Source organism: Buceros rhinoceros, unplaced genomic scaffold (genome assembly GCF_000710305.1).
Source record: "Buceros rhinoceros silvestris isolate BGI_N320 unplaced genomic scaffold, ASM71030v1 scaffold8648, whole genome shotgun sequence".
In the NCBI taxonomy this organism is placed as follows: Eukaryota; Metazoa; Chordata; class Aves; order Bucerotiformes; family Bucerotidae; genus Buceros; species Buceros rhinoceros.
Genome location: NW_010426300.1, coordinates 43,499 through 61,685, shown reverse-complemented (window position 1 = coordinate 61,685; position 18,187 = coordinate 43,499). Strand labels below are relative to the sequence as shown.

Sequence of the window (18,187 nt, the reverse complement as noted above, 5' to 3'; positions counted from 1 at the left end):
CCAGACTCCCTGTCCTGCAGACTACTTTAAAAGTTTTACTTCATCTGTCAGGTCTATTTGCCTGAGCTGAACTGCTATCAATAGAGTTTTTAGTCACATTTTGATATGCCTTTTCAGTGCTCAGATTGGTTTTTTTTAAGTCTTTGAGAATGCCTCAAGGTGCCCTCATTCTAGGGCTCAGACGAATTCCTCAGAAGATTTCCCAGCAAGAACACATGGGATAGATGAATTATGTCATTTCCCCATAGTAGTTGATGGAAATACAGGAAACATGAGAGCTGGGTGAAAGAATTTATAATTTTAAATTGACCCCTTGCAAATGTGAATAAACAGCTTGTTAGTGTTGTTGGAGATGGCCCACACTGCAGATGATTTTAAATGATAGTAAAAGTACTGTAGAACAATGATTTCGTGCTTTCAGTGTAACAGCTGAGTTTTCAGTTAGCATTTCCAGCTAAAATCAACAAGATGCAAATAGTAATGAATTCCTTATTATTAGGAAATTTCAAATGGGATTTTATTTTTTCAGCTGAGGAAGCAGAAGCGTATATATTCAGCTTTTCATCAATGATTGTCTGGTAAAACTAGCAATGTATTTTCCAGCTTGAAAACTGGAATAATTTTGAATGGTTGAGGGAGATGACATGGAATGAAACAAGCCTGCAGTCTCCCTGACTGAAGTAACAGAAGAACTTCTGCTATTCAGAAGATAAACAAATTAAAAATAATGCCTGAAGTCTCTAAATGAGAAAGGGGTGAGAGAAATGCCTAGTGGTGGGGTGGCAGTAGTTGAGAGAGAAATTTACGAAAGGTGAGCATTATCTCTGAGTTCATTTCTACCAATAAAGCCACAGAGAGGTTTTGCAGTACGTAAGCTTGCAAAGTAGGATTAATGGTACTTACACAATGCCTAAGCCTTGATCTCTGAACAGTGGAAAATGTAATCAAGGAGATTCCAAGGAGGAAGTTGGAAAATTAAATGAACAAGACAAGGGGTTTTTTTGTATGTTGATTTTTGGTGTTCTTTTTGCTGCCCTCCCCAACACACGTGAACAAAGAATGAAGCAACATAGATTTGATTACCGGATTTAGATTGTATATCCATAACTGCTGACAAATTTTACAAAGCTTCAAGACACATCTGCTACTCTCAGGGCAATTATCAATACAAGAAAATAAAGTGGTTTGAGGAGTTCACCAGTGCCCTAAACTTTCTGCATTCCCTCGGTGATAAGTATGAAACCAAATCAGCTTAGATACCACAGAGAAGTGTACGTGCATTTCTCAGAGGAAGGCATACACAATCCAGATAGGAAAGGTGATAAATACGGGAGTGAGAAAAAGTGCTAAATGACATCTTGTGAACTCGAACAGAAGACAGAAGTTAGCTGGGTCATGGATTATGCATGGACGTTTTAAGAAATGCAGAAGGAAAGTGCCATTTGGAGGCCAGTGCAGAGAAGAAAGGGTTGTGAAGGAGAAGTGGTGATTTGACAGACTGCTGATAATTCACTGAGTGATCACAACAGCCAATGGGCTCCTGAAAGATTCCTTTTGCTGGGTGAATATGGGGAAGGTGCCGTGTTATCACAAAGTGTTAAATGGTACTACAGGGAATAGCTGTATTATCACTGTGCTTACTTAAATTACTAGTGGGGATATAAGCAGACGTTGCTAATAATTTTTTAGACCCTGTAATATCATTATAATATTTGATCACCTTCAGTATACAAATATATCAAAAGTCCAGCTTCCTAGTAGGTTTTCTAGAGTTCCTGTTTCTTCATCTTAGAAAACCATGCTTTGAATAATATACATTGTTTTAGGTACTGGGGGAATGTGAAATTTTGATGGCAAGAGGAAATGGTTGATGTAATTCAGCTATAGATGAAATCCTACATAAGCAATGACTATCAAGTTCGGGATCAACTAATCATCAGGTAATTTCTTGACTGTGACTCTGTCTGTCGAATGAAAGGAATTAGGAAGATCAAAGATGATACGTTTCCCCAGAGAGATACCAATCACAAACTAACCACAGTATCCTGGGAAGCATCTAGCCAAGCAGAAATTAAATCTTCACCGGACTTCACAATTACACAGTCCCAGTCCAGATGTTCATGTTGTTGAAACATCTTTATTTCGGAAGGAAAATAAAGACATGAAACACCACAATCGTGGTATCCTGGCTGTGACAGTTGCTGTCACAGGAGGCAGGGGAAACGTTCTGTACCACACTGCCTGAGACATGGGTCCTGCTGCCTTAGGAGGAAAGTGGGGAAGATGACAGTTAGTAGCCTTGTCTTTCTAGAAATCTTTCCAAGTGTGCTCAATTCTCACCTAACTAGACAACGTTAAAGTTTTTTGAAGCCTTCAGGTAGCTTGATGAAAAGCTGCCCTTTGCTGTCTGGCAGGGTGCATCCTCTGTGGGCAGCAGCAGAAGAGCAAGCAGGCAAGAGAACAGAAGAGACAGAGGCATTTATGCGTGTATTGCAGAAGAAAAGACAGCGTGCACTGGCAAACTTAGACCATCACTAAACCCACTGGTACCTGTCTTGTTACATAAGCATGGAGCCAGTAGTACTGGTGTAGATGAAGTGCCTGTGGGTTTATTGTAAGTTCATTTGGCTAGATTAGCATAGATGAGCAGAGAACAAACAAGTGATAGGGCTCTGAAAGAGCTTCAGAGTATGCCTTAGTTCTTGCTGCTTTTTAATGGGAGGAACAAATATGATTGAATCCTTCATGTTTTAGAGAACACTAGTAGGAAAGAAATAATCCAGGTAGTTGATTTTGATGTTTTTAAGAAGAAATATCCCTTTGGTGAGAGCAGCAGTCTGTAAGAAGACATGCTTCTGCTTGTGTTCAGCTTATTCTGGTTAACAGGTTCTTGATTTAGTTTCAGTTTAGTTCGTCATTTGGGCATTCATTGTTTTTTGGGTTTTCTCTCTTTTCTTAAACACAGTTTTGTCACTCTCTATAGGCAGGTCCTGGGTTTTATAACCTTGCTGACAATGCCACAGCAAGATCCACTAGTTGAAAATGTTTATTTAGGGGAATTTAATGAATGAGATGTAATTTTCTTAGCTGTGTGATGGCCAGGTGTTGTGGTTGTGGGGATGTGAGCACTGCTTGAAATTTCTGGGACCCACACAAGCAAGCGTCTTGAAACATGCTCTCTGCTGCCACTTTCTAGCCTTTGAGAAACAGTCTTCAGGTGTATGAAGGCACACGGGAAAGGGGCAATGGGCTGTCTGGGCAGAGCCATATCTCACAGCCCCAGAATCTGTAAGTTTTTCTTTTTCCCAAGACTTTGTGGAGGAGAGTTAATTTTCTTGCTGAAGGCAAGTGTTTGCACTGCTGCATCACTATGTTACAATGATTTTATATGCCAAAACTTCCAAAGGCTGTTGGAATCAAGAAATAACTTCATGATTTCACACTAGTCTTGATGCCTTCTTTAGATTTTTTTTCTGTGTTTGTTACTTTCTAAGTTTCTCTGAAGAAGATAGGTTTGTCACCACTGATAAGGAGACTGCATTCAGTGGACTATACTTTGAGGTATTGTGGATCCCTTTTTTTTTTGAAGATGCTTAGGTGGTCTTATTCATATGTTAAGAGTATTTTGGCTTCAGGAGAGTGTTTTATTCCAAGACAGACTGACAGTGATTTTGATGTCTTTTGACTGTCTTGTGAACAGGCATAGTCTGCCTGCTGGAAACATGAGGATGTGTTGTCAGTCCGTTGCCATTATGTGGACTGCAGGCATTGCTATACTTCTTTTTTGTCTGTCACATGTAGTGTTCTTAGAAGCTTGAAATGTATGGGGTAAGGGAAAGGGCTTAATATATGAATATTTCAGTTTAGTGTCATGGCCTGTAATACATAGGAGGTGATATATATGACTGGATGATTGCCTCATCCTGTCTGGGTTCAAGATCTTCTAGTACTCAGTAAAGATTTATATTGATTTTTTTTCTCGCATACTTCCTTCTAGGAGAGGTTGTTTTCTGGGAGAGAAAAAAGGCACTGTATAGAGCTTGAGTTTTTGTGATCTTTCTTTGTGGATGTTGTACAAATTTTCTCCTTCTGTTAGCCCTAGGACTCTTCCCTGGACTCTTCTGTGTCTCTGTACTTTATTAAGTCTGACTGCAAACTCTGCCATTCATGGGATTTGGAGTGTTGTAACAGCTGTCATATTACTTCTTGAAAGTGCTGTGCAGACTTATATCACACAAGAAACTTTATAAGATATTATAGCTCATGTTTTGGAATTTGGAAAAACCTTTTTTGTCACTATGCCCATCAGGTTTTTTTCAACATCAGTTCCAAGAGTTGCATTTTACATTCTGACGTCAGAAGTTTGTAAAATCAAGGAGCTACAAGCTAAAAAATTAAAGCAAAGGAGATTTGAAAATAACAGCAGTAATGGTAATTAGTATCGGTCATGCAATAAGAACTCTTGTAATTTTAGATATTTTTAAATTGTCAGCATATTGTAGTAATTGTAATTTAAAGAGAATAGATAAATCTGTCTGTGAATTAATTGTAGTATCATTGATTTGGAGATGTAAATCAATTATAAACAAATTAGGCCTCTAACATGTAATCTAGAACTTCAAAGTGGTGACCTACGCCTGTTATTTCATGATTATGGTTACTTCATGAGCCTTGACTGTGTCCTAAACAACAGAGACAGACATCCGATTTTCTACACCTAGCAGTTACATTGCTTAGCTTTTATACTTTGCATAATGTAATTGCAGCAATGGACCCATTTTAAAAAAAAAAAAAAGGCAGTTTGCTGTAAAGATGCTTTATGTAACTCTTAAATACTGAATAGGCACCTTAGTGAGTAATCCAGTATAGCTGTGTCAGCACGCTGCTGTGAAACCCAGTATTGACAAGGCGCAGGAGTGGCATCAGGCCAGGCCATGATATTAACAAACACCGATGCTAGGGAGGTCGTTCTGCCATTTGATCACTGGAGACTTGATCCTTCTTCTGTTGGGGGGGGAGGGGGGGCGCGGGGAGGAAGAAAGTCACTGAAGTTCAGTTCCTGTACAAAAATTCATACGTTCTAATACACTTCTGCAGTAATTGAATATCCCTTATGTATTCGTATCTTGATTATCCCTTTTATAAACAACTATATGGGGTGATGAAACATCAAAAGGCTGTGATAACAGATTACTGTGTGGCTTCAGTGATCATCCTTCGACATGCAATGTTCCTTTTCAAGAAACTGATTATCTATTAATGGCACTCATACTGCTCTCACAGCTCCATTTCACTTGTCATCCCTGAGCTGCGTTGCTGGTAGTGAAGGCTCCCTTGGTGTGACCTGAGACACATCTCCTCTATGCCCTCTCAGTAGCTATCTGCACTCCATATTGCTTAAACATCCTTTACCTTCTACTTATGTGTTCTCTTCTGGTTCTTTTGTGGTTTTTTTCCTCCTCGATTTTTTTTTTTTTCTTGTGATATCCAGAGTCCTACTGAATATTAGAATATGACTGCAGCTGACTCAATTTTTTCAGTTTGAAATACAGTTATGTATCAGTTCTATAAACAGAGTACTGACTTTTTTTACAAAACCATTGTTTTGTTTTGTTTTTTTTTTTCCTTTTCCTGAAGCGGTGTGTGTATTTGAAGGCAGAACCTACTTTGAAGGACAAAGAGAAACTGTGTATTCAAGCTCAGGGGACTGTGTTCTATTTGAGTGCAAGGTAAGAATACTGTTGATGGAAAAAAAAAATTCTTGTGTGTTAGAAATATCAAAGTTCCACTGAAAGAAATACTGTTGAAATACGGACAGGTCTACCTTACAGAGTGGCAACAGAAAAGACATCTAAGGGGCCCTCTGTTTATTTTGTCTTGCTGAGTTCCACATCAAATTTTGCAAATAAATTTACTTTGTATAGCTGCTTTGATTACGCAGCTTGACAATCAAGCTGAATTCTTTTCTTTTTAGGTATCAGTCATAAAAACCCAGCAGACTACCTTGTGTTTTCATTGATACGTGTGCAATGTTATTGTTCAAAGTTATGTACTCAGGTACAAGAGATGCATGGATGTGATGGGGGCATAACTTGGAATTCAGGATAATTTTTAGTGGAAAAGCTAGATGAAAAAGAAGGAAAAGAGCTGGTACGCCATGTGTCTGGTTGTATTTCTAGTGATGGAAATTTGGTACAGTTGTTTTATTTGTAGACAGAACACACCAGATGCTGAGTCAGTCTTGTCTTGCTGCATGAGCAGGGTTGGTCTTCAGGACACAAATGCACTTTAAGGGCAAAATATACCCCAGGAATGGCTGTGGGCTGAGAATTACACAAATTGCTGCAGTGGGTCTCCCCTCTCAGAAGGAGAGATGGGGAGGAATTCACTCTGGTCAGAGAGCTGCATACTGCGGGATGGAGTTGAAAACCTGAGCACACATTTCTAGGACAGAGAAAGAGAAGAGAGTAACTTCTCTGGCCACGCTGCAGCTATCTATTGGACCAGTTTCTGGAACTCTCAAAAAACTTTCATATGGATGTGAAAAAGTGTGTTTTACAAAGCAGAACTGGTGACTGTTGTCTTAACTGCTCTTGATTGTAATCTTTGTGATCTTAATTCCTGGACTGGTTGCTTTAAAACCCTTCTGAGAAAGGAAAGAAGAAGGTGACCAGAGATAATTTGGGATTCAGTTGTATGCTTTTCAGGACTGCTAGCTTGTATTTTCAACGTGACACCTGAGACAAGAATTCTATGATTAGTCAATGGATGTAATTAACAACCATCAAAAGTTATGTGATGTTGCCTCGTGTTTCTTGCAGCTGGGAAATGTGATACTGTATGAACTAAATGCCTCTGATGCCTCTGATTATACTTGTTTGCTGGTGAGCTGCCTCACTGTCCTGGTAGAAATATTGAGCAGCAACTTTGGCTGATTCATATGCTGCTTTTTCAAGGACCAAAGTACATACAGTTTCTGCTGAACAGCCTTGTGAATGATAATTCAGAGCAGAAAATCCACATACTATAAACTCTGTTGGTCAGTTAGGAATTCTATTTTATTACTACCATAGTTCTCATAAAAGGATATAATTAATGGCTCTAGCTCAAGAGAGAAATGGAATGGCACAAGTAGTGATTGCATGATTGAAGGCTTGTACTGATGTTACCAAGGCAATGTAGGGAATTTCTTCTGTTTGTCTGCATGTAATTCTAAACATCATTTTTTGGTTTTATTTGACTGCTGTGCCTGCTATAAGCATTCACTTTTCTGTTTGAATATGATAAAACAAGTGAATGAAAAGTTCTCTTCCAAATTCAAATTTGTAAAAGAATTAAATGCGATCCAGACTGCTCTAGTTTGTATTATTTCTATCAAAGGGGTCTTTTTTTTCTTTATTTTGTGTGAGTGCTGGGTTTTGCTTGTCCTGGTGTGCAGCTAGATTTGCCTTACTATGTTATCAGGTTAGGGTTGGTTTCTCTGTCAGATTGTTTAACGTAAAGTTTGAGCAGTAATTTTGATATTGGCCATTGTGTTCATGCTTCATCTTTATTTCATGCTTAAAGAGTACTTAAAATTTAATTCGAGACCCATAATAATAATACATGCAATGGCATATGCATGATGCAATTTTCTTGCGTGCAGAAGTACAGGGTCCTGAGTTCAATGAGCTAATATTTCAACCAGATTGCTGATTTTAAGGCAGCTGTCTGAGGAGCACATTGTTTGCCTTGTTTTCTGTTTTTGCCGCATCCTGACTAGAACACTGCAAGACACATTAATTAGGGCCCGAGGGAGCCTGAAGGTGGTACATCGGTAGTAGCGGACTGCTAAGGCAAGCATTTCATGTGGCCATACTGCAGTGATTGTGTGTGACCTGCACTAAGTGCCTGAAGATAGTCAGATGCCATCTTGGCACTGGACATTTCCAGATGCCTGATCCAGACTTAGCTGAGAAACCCTCTCTTTCCTAAGAGGGACTCAATGCTTATTTCCTTCAGTGTTACTACCACAGCATTGAGATGAGAGGTGTTCAAGTTTGATTTTACTTGCTGTATAAATAACTGCTGCTTTAGAGTATTCATCACGAGGACCTTTCATTCTGGAAACCACTGCCTCAGTTTTTGAGAAAAAATTGTTACTCTTTCAGGCATAACTTTAAGAGAAACTTCTGAGGCAAGTTACTTGACAACTAAGACAAGAGAAGAATAAGGGCTGTTGCTCACACTCTTGCTTGCTTGAAAAGGTTTGAGTATAGGGGAGTTCCTGATGCTTTTACTGAGCTATGTTGTCCTTTCAAGTGTTTTTTGAAGGTACCTGGAGTTTGGCATAGGTAGCTTTTGTCTGTACATTATAATGCTAAAATTCTGCTAAGTTATCATTTATCTTTATTTCTTCTCTCACAATATTAATCAATTACCTCAACTTAACAGGACCACAAAATGCAGCGTATTCCAAAAGACAGTTGTACAGCTTTGAACTGCCCAGAATCTCAACAGATCCCCTTATCTCACAGCTGCTGCAAAATCTGTAAAGGTAAAGTAATAGCTGGATATATATATACATATATATAAGCTCAGTATAATTTTCCATTCTCACAGGTTATGTAGACTTTTTTCCTATAATTTTGAATAGGACACTCCTGTGTGTGACAATCACTATACCTCTTGGGAATCTGCACAGCTAACAACTACATCGTGATATCTGAAACTTGTTTGTAAAATGTCTAATAGTGTAAATTCTGTGAAACATTTACTGGCACTTTTGTTTTTCATTCTAGTCAAAAGTGGGTGAAAAGGTGAAGAAATCACATACAGAATCAGTTATTTTTTACCCTTTACCCACTCCTGTATCCAAACAAAATGAGATTGGAGAAATGTCCGTTTCCCCTGGCATCTTTCTGAGATGCATTGAGAAGTTTCTTTCAGAGAACTGTTTGTGCTATGCAGTTGTTCGGAGACTGGAGTAACTTGTTTACCTGTTTGGGATTGTAGTCTGCATCTAGAAGCAGAAGCTTTGGGGAATATTTTTGTGTGCTATGTACCTTTTTGTGTTATATCCAGAGTAATCCTTACTAAAGAGAAGAGGCACACAAAGTGCTGTGTCTTGAGCCCTCTCTTTTGATCTGGACTAATACCGGTTCCTTCAAAGTTATGACCAATTGCGTCTTTAAGTGGCTATGCCTATTTCTTCTATGGCTAAGTAATGATAAATTGACACCTGGCGTGAAAGAAGATAGACTCTTGGGCTTACTTTAGGTATACTACAGTGAAAAGTAAGAATGCAGCTATACTCACTTCTGTGCTACTCAGCACAGACACATAGGATATGATTAATGACATCGAGCAGAGAGAAGAAAGTAGCAGAAAAGAACTTAAGACAAGTTGATAGGTCTTGAAGTCTATCGCATTCAAATAGGATGTTTTTAATGATAGCTTTCTATAAAATCTTCAGTGGCTTAGAGAAAAGAATTCTGTTTCTTGTGCCTGGTACAACTAGAGAATTTTAATATATGTCAGATGAGTGTTTTCTGAATGTTTTCAATCCTACCTGGATCATGCTAGCTTGGCCTCTCATGAACTATGGCACTTCTTTAAACAATAAGCAGCTGTACACTGTTGTTCAGCAGCATGTATTTTGTTTATTAATACCGCTGACATGCCACAGTTAAGAATCTCAAGAAAAACAAAACAAAAAAATAAAAAAAAAGCCCTTACCCTTTCTGGATAACATGCACATTCTTAGTTATTTAATGCCAAAGTCTGATATGAACCAGTTCAGACCAGGAAATAAAAAAATAAGACTATTGCTTTGTCATCAACTCCAGGCTCAATGAGGAATAAAACAAAAAGGCAAAGAATAGATGTGACCATGGCCAGAGGTTGCTCTTGATACACAGACTTCTGCTGTCATCAATGGGTATTGAAGTCACTCTAATGCTAGTGAAAGTGTAGAGCTTTTTACTTCTTAATGTCCTGTGTTAGATGACGACACTGTGGTAGCTGTGGTGAATTGTAATATTGAAGTAGCATTACCTAAATATATGTCTATGTTACACGGAGACAATCCACCGCAGGAAGTAAAAGGGGGTTAAAAAAAGAAAGAAAAACATCAGCCTCTCATATCATAGTAGGTCTGTGATGTTTGCATCATGACCATGTCACTGGGTCTTAGTACTAAAGTATTCTACCTCTACAGGTTTTTATGTTTCTGTTGTCTTGTTTTGCTTGGTTTGTGTTGCTTCACACTGTTCATGAACGGCCCAAGTGCAAAACACCTCCAAGCAGACTGTCTTCCATTGTCCTGCTTGAAGTGCTCATTTAACTTTGCTTCCATAAGTTAGGGGTGGAAGCTCTTTTATAGCAAAATGAAGCAGAAGCCAGGTATAGTGATAAAAACAGGAATCTTTCCTGTCAATGTGTACTTGTTTTTTACTTTGTAAGAGGCCTGTGTTGCATTCCGATTCCAGCTTGTGTGCAGGAGCTGTTGCTATTACACCAGTCCTGCTCCTCTGAGCCTGACCCAGTTGTCCTGTGGGAGGTTTTCAGAGATGAAAATAGTTATTGGAAAACAACAGTAAAGTACTGCCTCTTGATCAATTCTAATGCTTAAGTTAAAGAAGAAAACTTTAAATAAACGAAATTATTGAGAAAACAATGGAGATAAGGTCCACACCTTTATAGAGAGATGTGGAAATTATGGAAGCTTCGAGTTAGTTACTAAAACAAGCTTGAATTCAGCCTAATAAAGGATGAATTAATGGTGTTCAGCAACACAGCAGTATTAGATTTCATGAGAGTGAACAGAAAGAATTAAAAACCTACTGAGTTGAAAGGTCAAACTGAATTTTCCAGCCTGGTAAAGAACTTCAGAGTCTTAAAAATTTGTAATTAAACTGCAACGGAAAATGATCACACTCAGGAAGAATGGAAGGGAAAAAATAGGAAAATAGGAAATACGGATGGCTAAAAGGTGAGACTTTAAAAATAAAATTATCTGAAATGTAAAGGATGATGCAATTTGAAAGAGTATTCAGTCAGTGGAGCTTGAAAGAAAGAGATAAGAGGAAGAGAAAAGCAAAATAAGTCAACGTTAATCAAAGACTTTTGGTTAAATGTGGAAGGATTTTATAAACACACATGGGAACAAAAAGTGCTGGGAAAACAAGTAATACCACTAGTAAATGAGCTACTGAGTTGAGCCCTTTGATAAATGTCCAAACACAACAACAGAAAAAGAAATTGAAGAAAAAAAATGTAATTAAGAAGTGTCCTGTGAAAGTACTTAACGATGACAAGGAGACAGTAGGGGGATTTAAGCAAGCCTCCTATCCACCTGCCTTAGATCAATTCTGTAACCTGAAATTGAATTGAAGATGTAGAGACAGTCTGTTCTTATGGCCTTTACTACTCCTTTCATCTGTTTCATGCTTGATACAATTTATTTTTCTATATCTCACAGACAATAGAAAGATATTCTTTGACCTAACTGAGAAAAAGATAGGACTGTCTTTGACAGGGGTGTTTTATAATCCCTGGATTCTTTTTAACCCTCAATCATATTTGTTTCTGCACAGGCCATGACTTTTGCACTGAAGGACATAACTGTATGGAGCATTCTGTCTGCCGAAACCTAGATGACAGAGCTGTCTGTAGCTGCCGAGATGGCTTCCGAGCCCTTCGAGAGGACAATGCCTACTGTGAAGGTAATACCTTGTGTAGATGCTTGGCTCTGCTGTATCAGTTACTGTGGTATCAGTGTATTGATTCATAAGCTGTCAAATGGACGGGCCTATTATATGCAATTAATGAGACATACAGTATATTAATCAACTAAAATAATTACTTCTTCACTTAAGTTCTTTAAAAAAAAAATCTGATAAGTGTCGAAGTGGTAAGTTAGTATGGCTGAGGTCTTGAATTAGAAACATGCTTCTGCATGAAAGTTTTCTTTTTTTTTCTTTCCATGGTATTCAGATATTCAGGCAACCTAGAAGTCAATTACTTGAATAACATATTAGTATAACATTTAGTTTATCTTCTTACCGCTGCCTGTTTCCATTCTCTCTCCCCAGTAAGTAAGTAAATGCCATAGACTAGGTACTAGTATTGTTAATCGTACTGAGTAATGATTTATTATTTGAGCTGCTCTTTTGGTATCAGGGAGCAACAAGTTACTTAATCAGAAGAGAAGACTCTATAATCTGTGTCTTTACAATTTAGCGTAATCCTATGAGAAAACAACCATCCCCACTCCAGCAGTGACAGCCAAAGTCCTCTGCCCAACCTCTTAGGTTTTGTGCTAAATGTTGCTCTTCCTCATGAAAATCCTGATTCTGCAAACACGTAGTACTAGTGTACCGTGTCATTCTTTTGATAAAGCTTGTATGTTGGTAGGAGTAATACCTTTGACTAGTAAGTAGTTCGGTTCAGATTTAGCCTGCTAAATTGAAAGTCAAGCATCTGTGAGCAGAGGGAGGTCTGCAGTCCCACCTAAATACCTGGATTGTTCTCTCGCGATGCACAATTACATGGGATAAATCAAGGCCTTTTAAGATTGTTCCTTTGGCTGAACTCTGCAGAGTTTAAAGTCTGCAGCTTACTGAGTTAGTAGCCACATTAACGTCAGCGGAAATGCTCATCTGTAGATACAGATTTGAGAATTCATGTCCGTTTTCAGGAAAGGAGCATGCAGTTAATTCAGTTTCACATATACCTCTGCTTAATGTGTATGGTAAACCTTCTGATGGAAGCCTTTTTTGAGAACTAGAACTAAAAACCAGACAGAAAGTAATCTCTTGCCCCTCACTATGTCCCAGCAGGCATCTGGCATTGGGACCTGCTGTACAGCTCGTTCTGTGTTGCAACGTCAGCCCCTTTTTATCCCATAGTCCCTAGAGACTATGCCGAGGCTTAGACTGCAGATCTGCCTTTCTGGGAACTCATCAAGCCGTTTCCTTTTTGAGGGGGGTCACTGGGGCAATGGAGTTATGGTGAAATCAGGTGCTTTGAGAAGGTTTTCACTGCAGCTCTGCTGAATGTTACTCTGCAGAATGAAAGCAGAAAAACAAGTTATGTTCTCTTAGTGATCTCCACGTCACTCGAATGAGTCTGTTGCTATGTGTGGAACTTGCCAGGCATGTCATAAGCAAAAACCAGAAGTTTTTTGATTGGCTTGGTGGTGAAATCTTTAGAAGAGGACACAGTAGATTAGGATACGTGAGACTGATGCATTTGTATTGTAAGTGGATTTACTGGTTTGTGCAGTACTTGAATTCAGTGTGGTGATTTTTTGAGAAGATTTTTTTTGAGAAGGAACAAGGTGGCTTGGTAGGGCTAGGTCAACAGTTGGACTTGACCCTGAAGGTCTCTTCCAACCAAAAGGATTCTGATTCTATGATTTCTTGTCCCTATTGCTTCTGTATGGGCAAATGACATTGGTTTTGGGTGGTAATTATTAATCTGCTCAAGTGCTTTCAAAATACTTGCAGAAGTGAATAAGAGGTTGGGACACATTATTTACATGAATATAATTGTTTCACCTATTACTATGTTTTGATGCTTTAAATTATCTCTTAAAAATGTGTACGATTTAGGGCCTTATCCAGGAACGCTTACTCACATTGAAGGTTGTGGGAGTAAGTCCCAGTAGGAAGATGTGCCCACGTGAGCAAAGCTCATGAGATTGGTCTCTGCCGAAGTAGGTTCTCCCAGCAAAGGCAAAGCTAACTCATCAGGCTAACCAGCCTAGCTTTGCTGCTGGCTACGTACTGTAGTCTGGAGAAGAGGAGGCTTAGGGGGGACCTTATTGCTCTTTATAATTATCTTAAGGGAAGTTGTAGGGAGGTGGGGGTCAATCTCTTCTCCTATGTCGAAAATGACAGGACGAGGGGGAATGGCCTTAAGTTGCGCCAGGGGAGGTTCAGGTTGGATATTAGGAAAAAATTCTTTACAGTGAGGGTTATTAAGCATTGGAACGGGTTGCCTAGGGAGGTGGTGGAGTCCCCATCCCTGGAAGTGTTTAAAAATCGTGTGGATCTGGTGTTGCGGGACATGGTGTAGGGACCCTGGCAGTGTAAGGGTAACGGTTGGACTCGATGATCTTTGAGGTCTCTTCCGGCCGGATGATGATTCTGTGATTCTGTGTAGGCACCACACTTGATCTATGCACACTTGGTACACAGGTCCAGACCTGGCCTTGGCTGGCCATCCCTGACTGAGTGTGCTGTAGGAGGGGAAATAAGGTTACAGATTGAAACTTTAGGATTGTTTTTGTGAAAGAGGAGTGGCGGGGGGCTGAAATACCTGTGTTTCTTCAGAGTTGTGCTTTTAGTATTGTATCCCTTTTTCCAGCCCAAATGTCTCTTTCAGCACTATGGTTTTTATTTCTGGAAAGAGACTCTTACCTTAATATTAAGCAATGTAATAGCAAGGGGCACAATAGCGTAATGTAACACCAAGTCATGTCAGAGTCCTGTCCCTCATCTCAAAAGGCTGAAATAGTCCCCACCTGCCTTTCTCAGCACATACCCTTTCTGTACTGTGCCATTATTGTGGCTTTAATTACGACCAATGCCAAGCGTAGAAACGTTGAGTTAACACAAAACCTTTCAGAGAAAGCTTTTTGTAATAGCTGGAGCCCACGGGTACGATAGCTGTTTCCATGTTCGCACTTCACACTCTTCAGATGTACTGCAAAATTGGATGTCATTGATTCTGTGTTGGAGACAAGCTTCACTAAATACAATCCTGATTTGTGCCTCAGCAGTGTCAAAATTCAAAGAATAAACAGAAATAATGATGCTCCCATTGACAGAACTTCTCCTTAAGACAGAAGAAAAAAAATAAAAATATTCGAAACTGGTATCAAGTGTGGGTCTGGAAAAGCTGCATGGATTTCATCTGAATGATGGAAGAATTTGGCTTCTGTCCTAGAAAGAACTGATGCTTTTCCAAAGCTGTGTGATGTCTCTAGATACTGTTATGGTGGATACCTTTCTGGTTTATAATAATAATATTTATTAATATTTATGTCGCATTAGGTTTCATTTGGAGGACTATTTAAAACAGTACTTACAGTGTTGGTATTTCTTCATTTACATGCTGTAAGCCTTATTCCAAGTACTCTGAAATTTATTTTCTGCCTCAGGTTATTATGTAGTTTGAGATACCTTGTGGGCAGAAAACCTTAGGTATGGATTATGCTGTGCTGCCCAGGTATAAGTGCTTTTGAATATAGCATCCTCTGAGTATAGCCTACAATGTGTTTACAAAACCAGATGTTCTGATGAAGTGTAATTAGTTTTTCCCAAAGCAACACCTGTAGTGCTCCCAAACTGATGATTGCTCTCCAGGATATATTTCAAATAATGTTCAATGCCCCCACTGTATTTGTGGGGGTAAAGTTTTGCTGAAAAAGTTTTTAAGGGTAAAGTTTGTAACTCTTGGCTATCAAGATATTCTGATGCATCTAGAGGAATGAAATATATCCAAATTTCAAATAAGACGGGTTTGCAAATAGACTGCTCGTGGCAGCTTTAGGTGTTCTTCTCAGATCCTTGAACCTAAGCTGTTTTCACGCACTGTGTCGTGCACTTTTGGCAGTTCTTTATAGATGTGTTTGGGGAGGAAGTGTTACCTGTACCCTTTGAAGACTGCATTTGGAAGGATTGCTTGAAGACCAATTTTCTGATTCAATAGTAGCATTCAACTATCTCTGTGCAAAGTCTGATTTCACTTCAGAAGTGTTGCCAAGGATTGCTAATTAAATAGAAAGGGCAGTAGGCTCAAGAAAAGACAGAAGAATGCAGTAATCCTTTGTAAGCAGCAGGACTGAACATGGTCTGAGAAATACAGGTTATTTGCTTCTTTAACAAGTGGATTTGGCTGATGCAGGTGCCATTTTACATCATGTACTGATTTTGTCTGGGGATGGACCATGTTCATTTTTCTTTCATTTTGCTTTCTTCTTCACAGCCTGTATGGTGCTGTGTTTTGGATTTGTGACTAGAGCAGTGTTGGTAATATAGGGATATTTTAGCTATTGCTGAACAGTGCTTTCACAGTGTTAAGGTTGTCTCCGTTTCTCACTTTCTTCACGGTGAGTAGGCTGGGCATGGGCAAGAGATTGGGAAGGGGCACAGCCTGGACAGCTGACCCCAACTGACCAAAGGGATATCCCAGACCACACCTGTCGTGGGTTAAAACTATGTGGCTGTTAAAACTAAAAGGGTGTCGTGACAGGGATTTGGATGGAACGTAAACCCACCAAAACCTATGCAGAGCGGAGCTTAGCAGCTCGTTGTGGCTTGAATTCAAGGCTTTGTTTAGGCAAAGGAAAAACAAACAGAGGTTTAATGTAAAGGGGGTGAGAACAGAAGAGTTTTAATAGTGAAGAGCCCCCAAATCAATCATTTTAAAAGTTAAACGGGACTGGAAAAGAGAAAGAGATAGAGGGAGAGATTGATAAATACATAAATAGGCACATAAAAATATAGTCGTCTCCCATTTCGACCCACATCTCCCGCTTATAAACAAAGGACTCGCCGAGGAAAGGAGTTTTTGTCCGTCACCTCACAAAGTTTTCATTCCAAGAAAACTGCTCCTGGAGCAAACCTTCATAGGAGGTAACATAGTCCTTCTTCCTCCAGGGTAGCTGGGAGGAGACTTGAGTTTACCGAGGGCAAAATTCCATAGCTTGCCTTCCCCATCTGCACTGCAGGATACTGATCAGACCTTCAGGGAATGCCTGTGGGTTCCCTGCGTCTGCAGAGGCTCTGTGCCGAGCGCGCATTCCCCTTCACCATCTGTATCTTGTCCCCTCCGAGCAGGATCTGGGGGCTTACAGCCGTTTTTACCCCTTGCTGGGCTGAACTCAGTCAAAAGCCACCCTCACCAGGAACTGGCAAAGCGAAAAGGTCTGCCTGCTTCACAGAAAGAATCTTTTCACTGCTCCAGGGGCATTGAGGTAACTGTCCATGTTCTTTTCTCTCTCCAATGAAAAGTTCTCTCAGTCCCGGGGGCAGAAATTCAAAAGTCCTGCGGCTTGCCTGAATTCAAAAGTGCCGCGGAGATGCGTGGGACCTCTTTCCCGTGGTTAGGGAGAAAGGAGAAGGGAAGAACAAAAGCTCACCACCCGGCCAGCGCCATTTTCAAACCGTCACATATCCACCCCCCGCATCTGTGAATGAGCTATAAAAAGAGTAAATAAAGATAATGCACCCCTCCTGTGTTCACAAGCTTGAGGTTAAGTTTTCCTTGCCCATAGCCAGAGGACAGGTAAATGTCCCGAATTCAAGCTGGTGCCATTTTCAAACCGTCATGATACATGTCATGCCAGCAGTAAAAATGGTGGGTGTTGTTTGAATACTGGCTGGCCATCAGTCTGCTGATGGGAGGTGGAGAGTGATTGCCTATGAATCACTTTTTTTCCCCTTTTTTCTCCTTCACTTACTAAATAGTCTTTATCTCAACACAGGAATTGTTTCTCACTTTTGCTCTTTTGATTCTCTCCCCAGTCCCACTGGGAAGGGAAGTGAGCGAGCAGCTGGTGGGTGCTCAACTGCTGACTAGGATCAACCCTCCACACGTCACAAATTTACCTTTTGAATATGTGGACCATATAATTTATTTGGGAATGTAGTTGTACTATTTGCACAGTACACAACCTAGCTAACCCATCTTAACAAATGTGGGTCACTTAATATTCTTTAACAAATTTTTGTGAAGCCATTTCCCATTTTTTAATCTAAATTATTCTTTTTCCTCAGTAACTCTCCTAGTTTCTCTGCTGTTACCATGTTTGTCCCAGTTTCAAGAGTAGCAGATGAAATGAAACTAAAGACTGAGTGACTGTCTACATTTGAGAATTGCATCAGCTTCACTGATGATTGTCCCTTGGGAGAGAAGGTCTTCAGTTTAGAAATCTGCTTTTGAATAAGCTGGAGCTGGCTTGATTTGAGTCATCTGAAGGAAGTAGGCAGTCTTAGAGGATTAATTGTCTCTTTCCAGATTAGATGTCTGAAGCACAGACATCCAAGTGCTACTTGGTTGGTCCTCATCGGGTTTCCCTTAGCTCAGAGTTTGTATGGTCTCATTCTGCTTGGAAAGATTTACTAATTTATTCCTATGTTTGGGTAAAAATACTAAGGCATTATTCAACCCTCTTCCCCCACAACAAAAACAGTAC

At 39.7% G+C, this 18,187-nt stretch overlaps 1 protein-coding gene across 1 annotated transcript in view; it reads left to right on the top strand.

Moving 5' to 3' along the window:
- NELL2 (NEL-like 2 (chicken)) overlaps window positions 1-18,187 on the top strand; it is a gene marked incomplete at both ends in the record, with an annotated part of 90,903 nt that overhangs the window by 36,152 nt on the left and 36,564 nt on the right. The window contains 3 exons of the mRNA XM_010141454.1: window positions 5,638-5,729; window positions 8,434-8,536; window positions 11,577-11,705. Of these exons, the coding sequence (XP_010139756.1) occupies window positions 5,638-5,729; window positions 8,434-8,536; window positions 11,577-11,705 (324 nt within the window). The remainder of the gene's footprint in view (window positions 1-5,637; window positions 5,730-8,433; window positions 8,537-11,576; window positions 11,706-18,187) is intronic.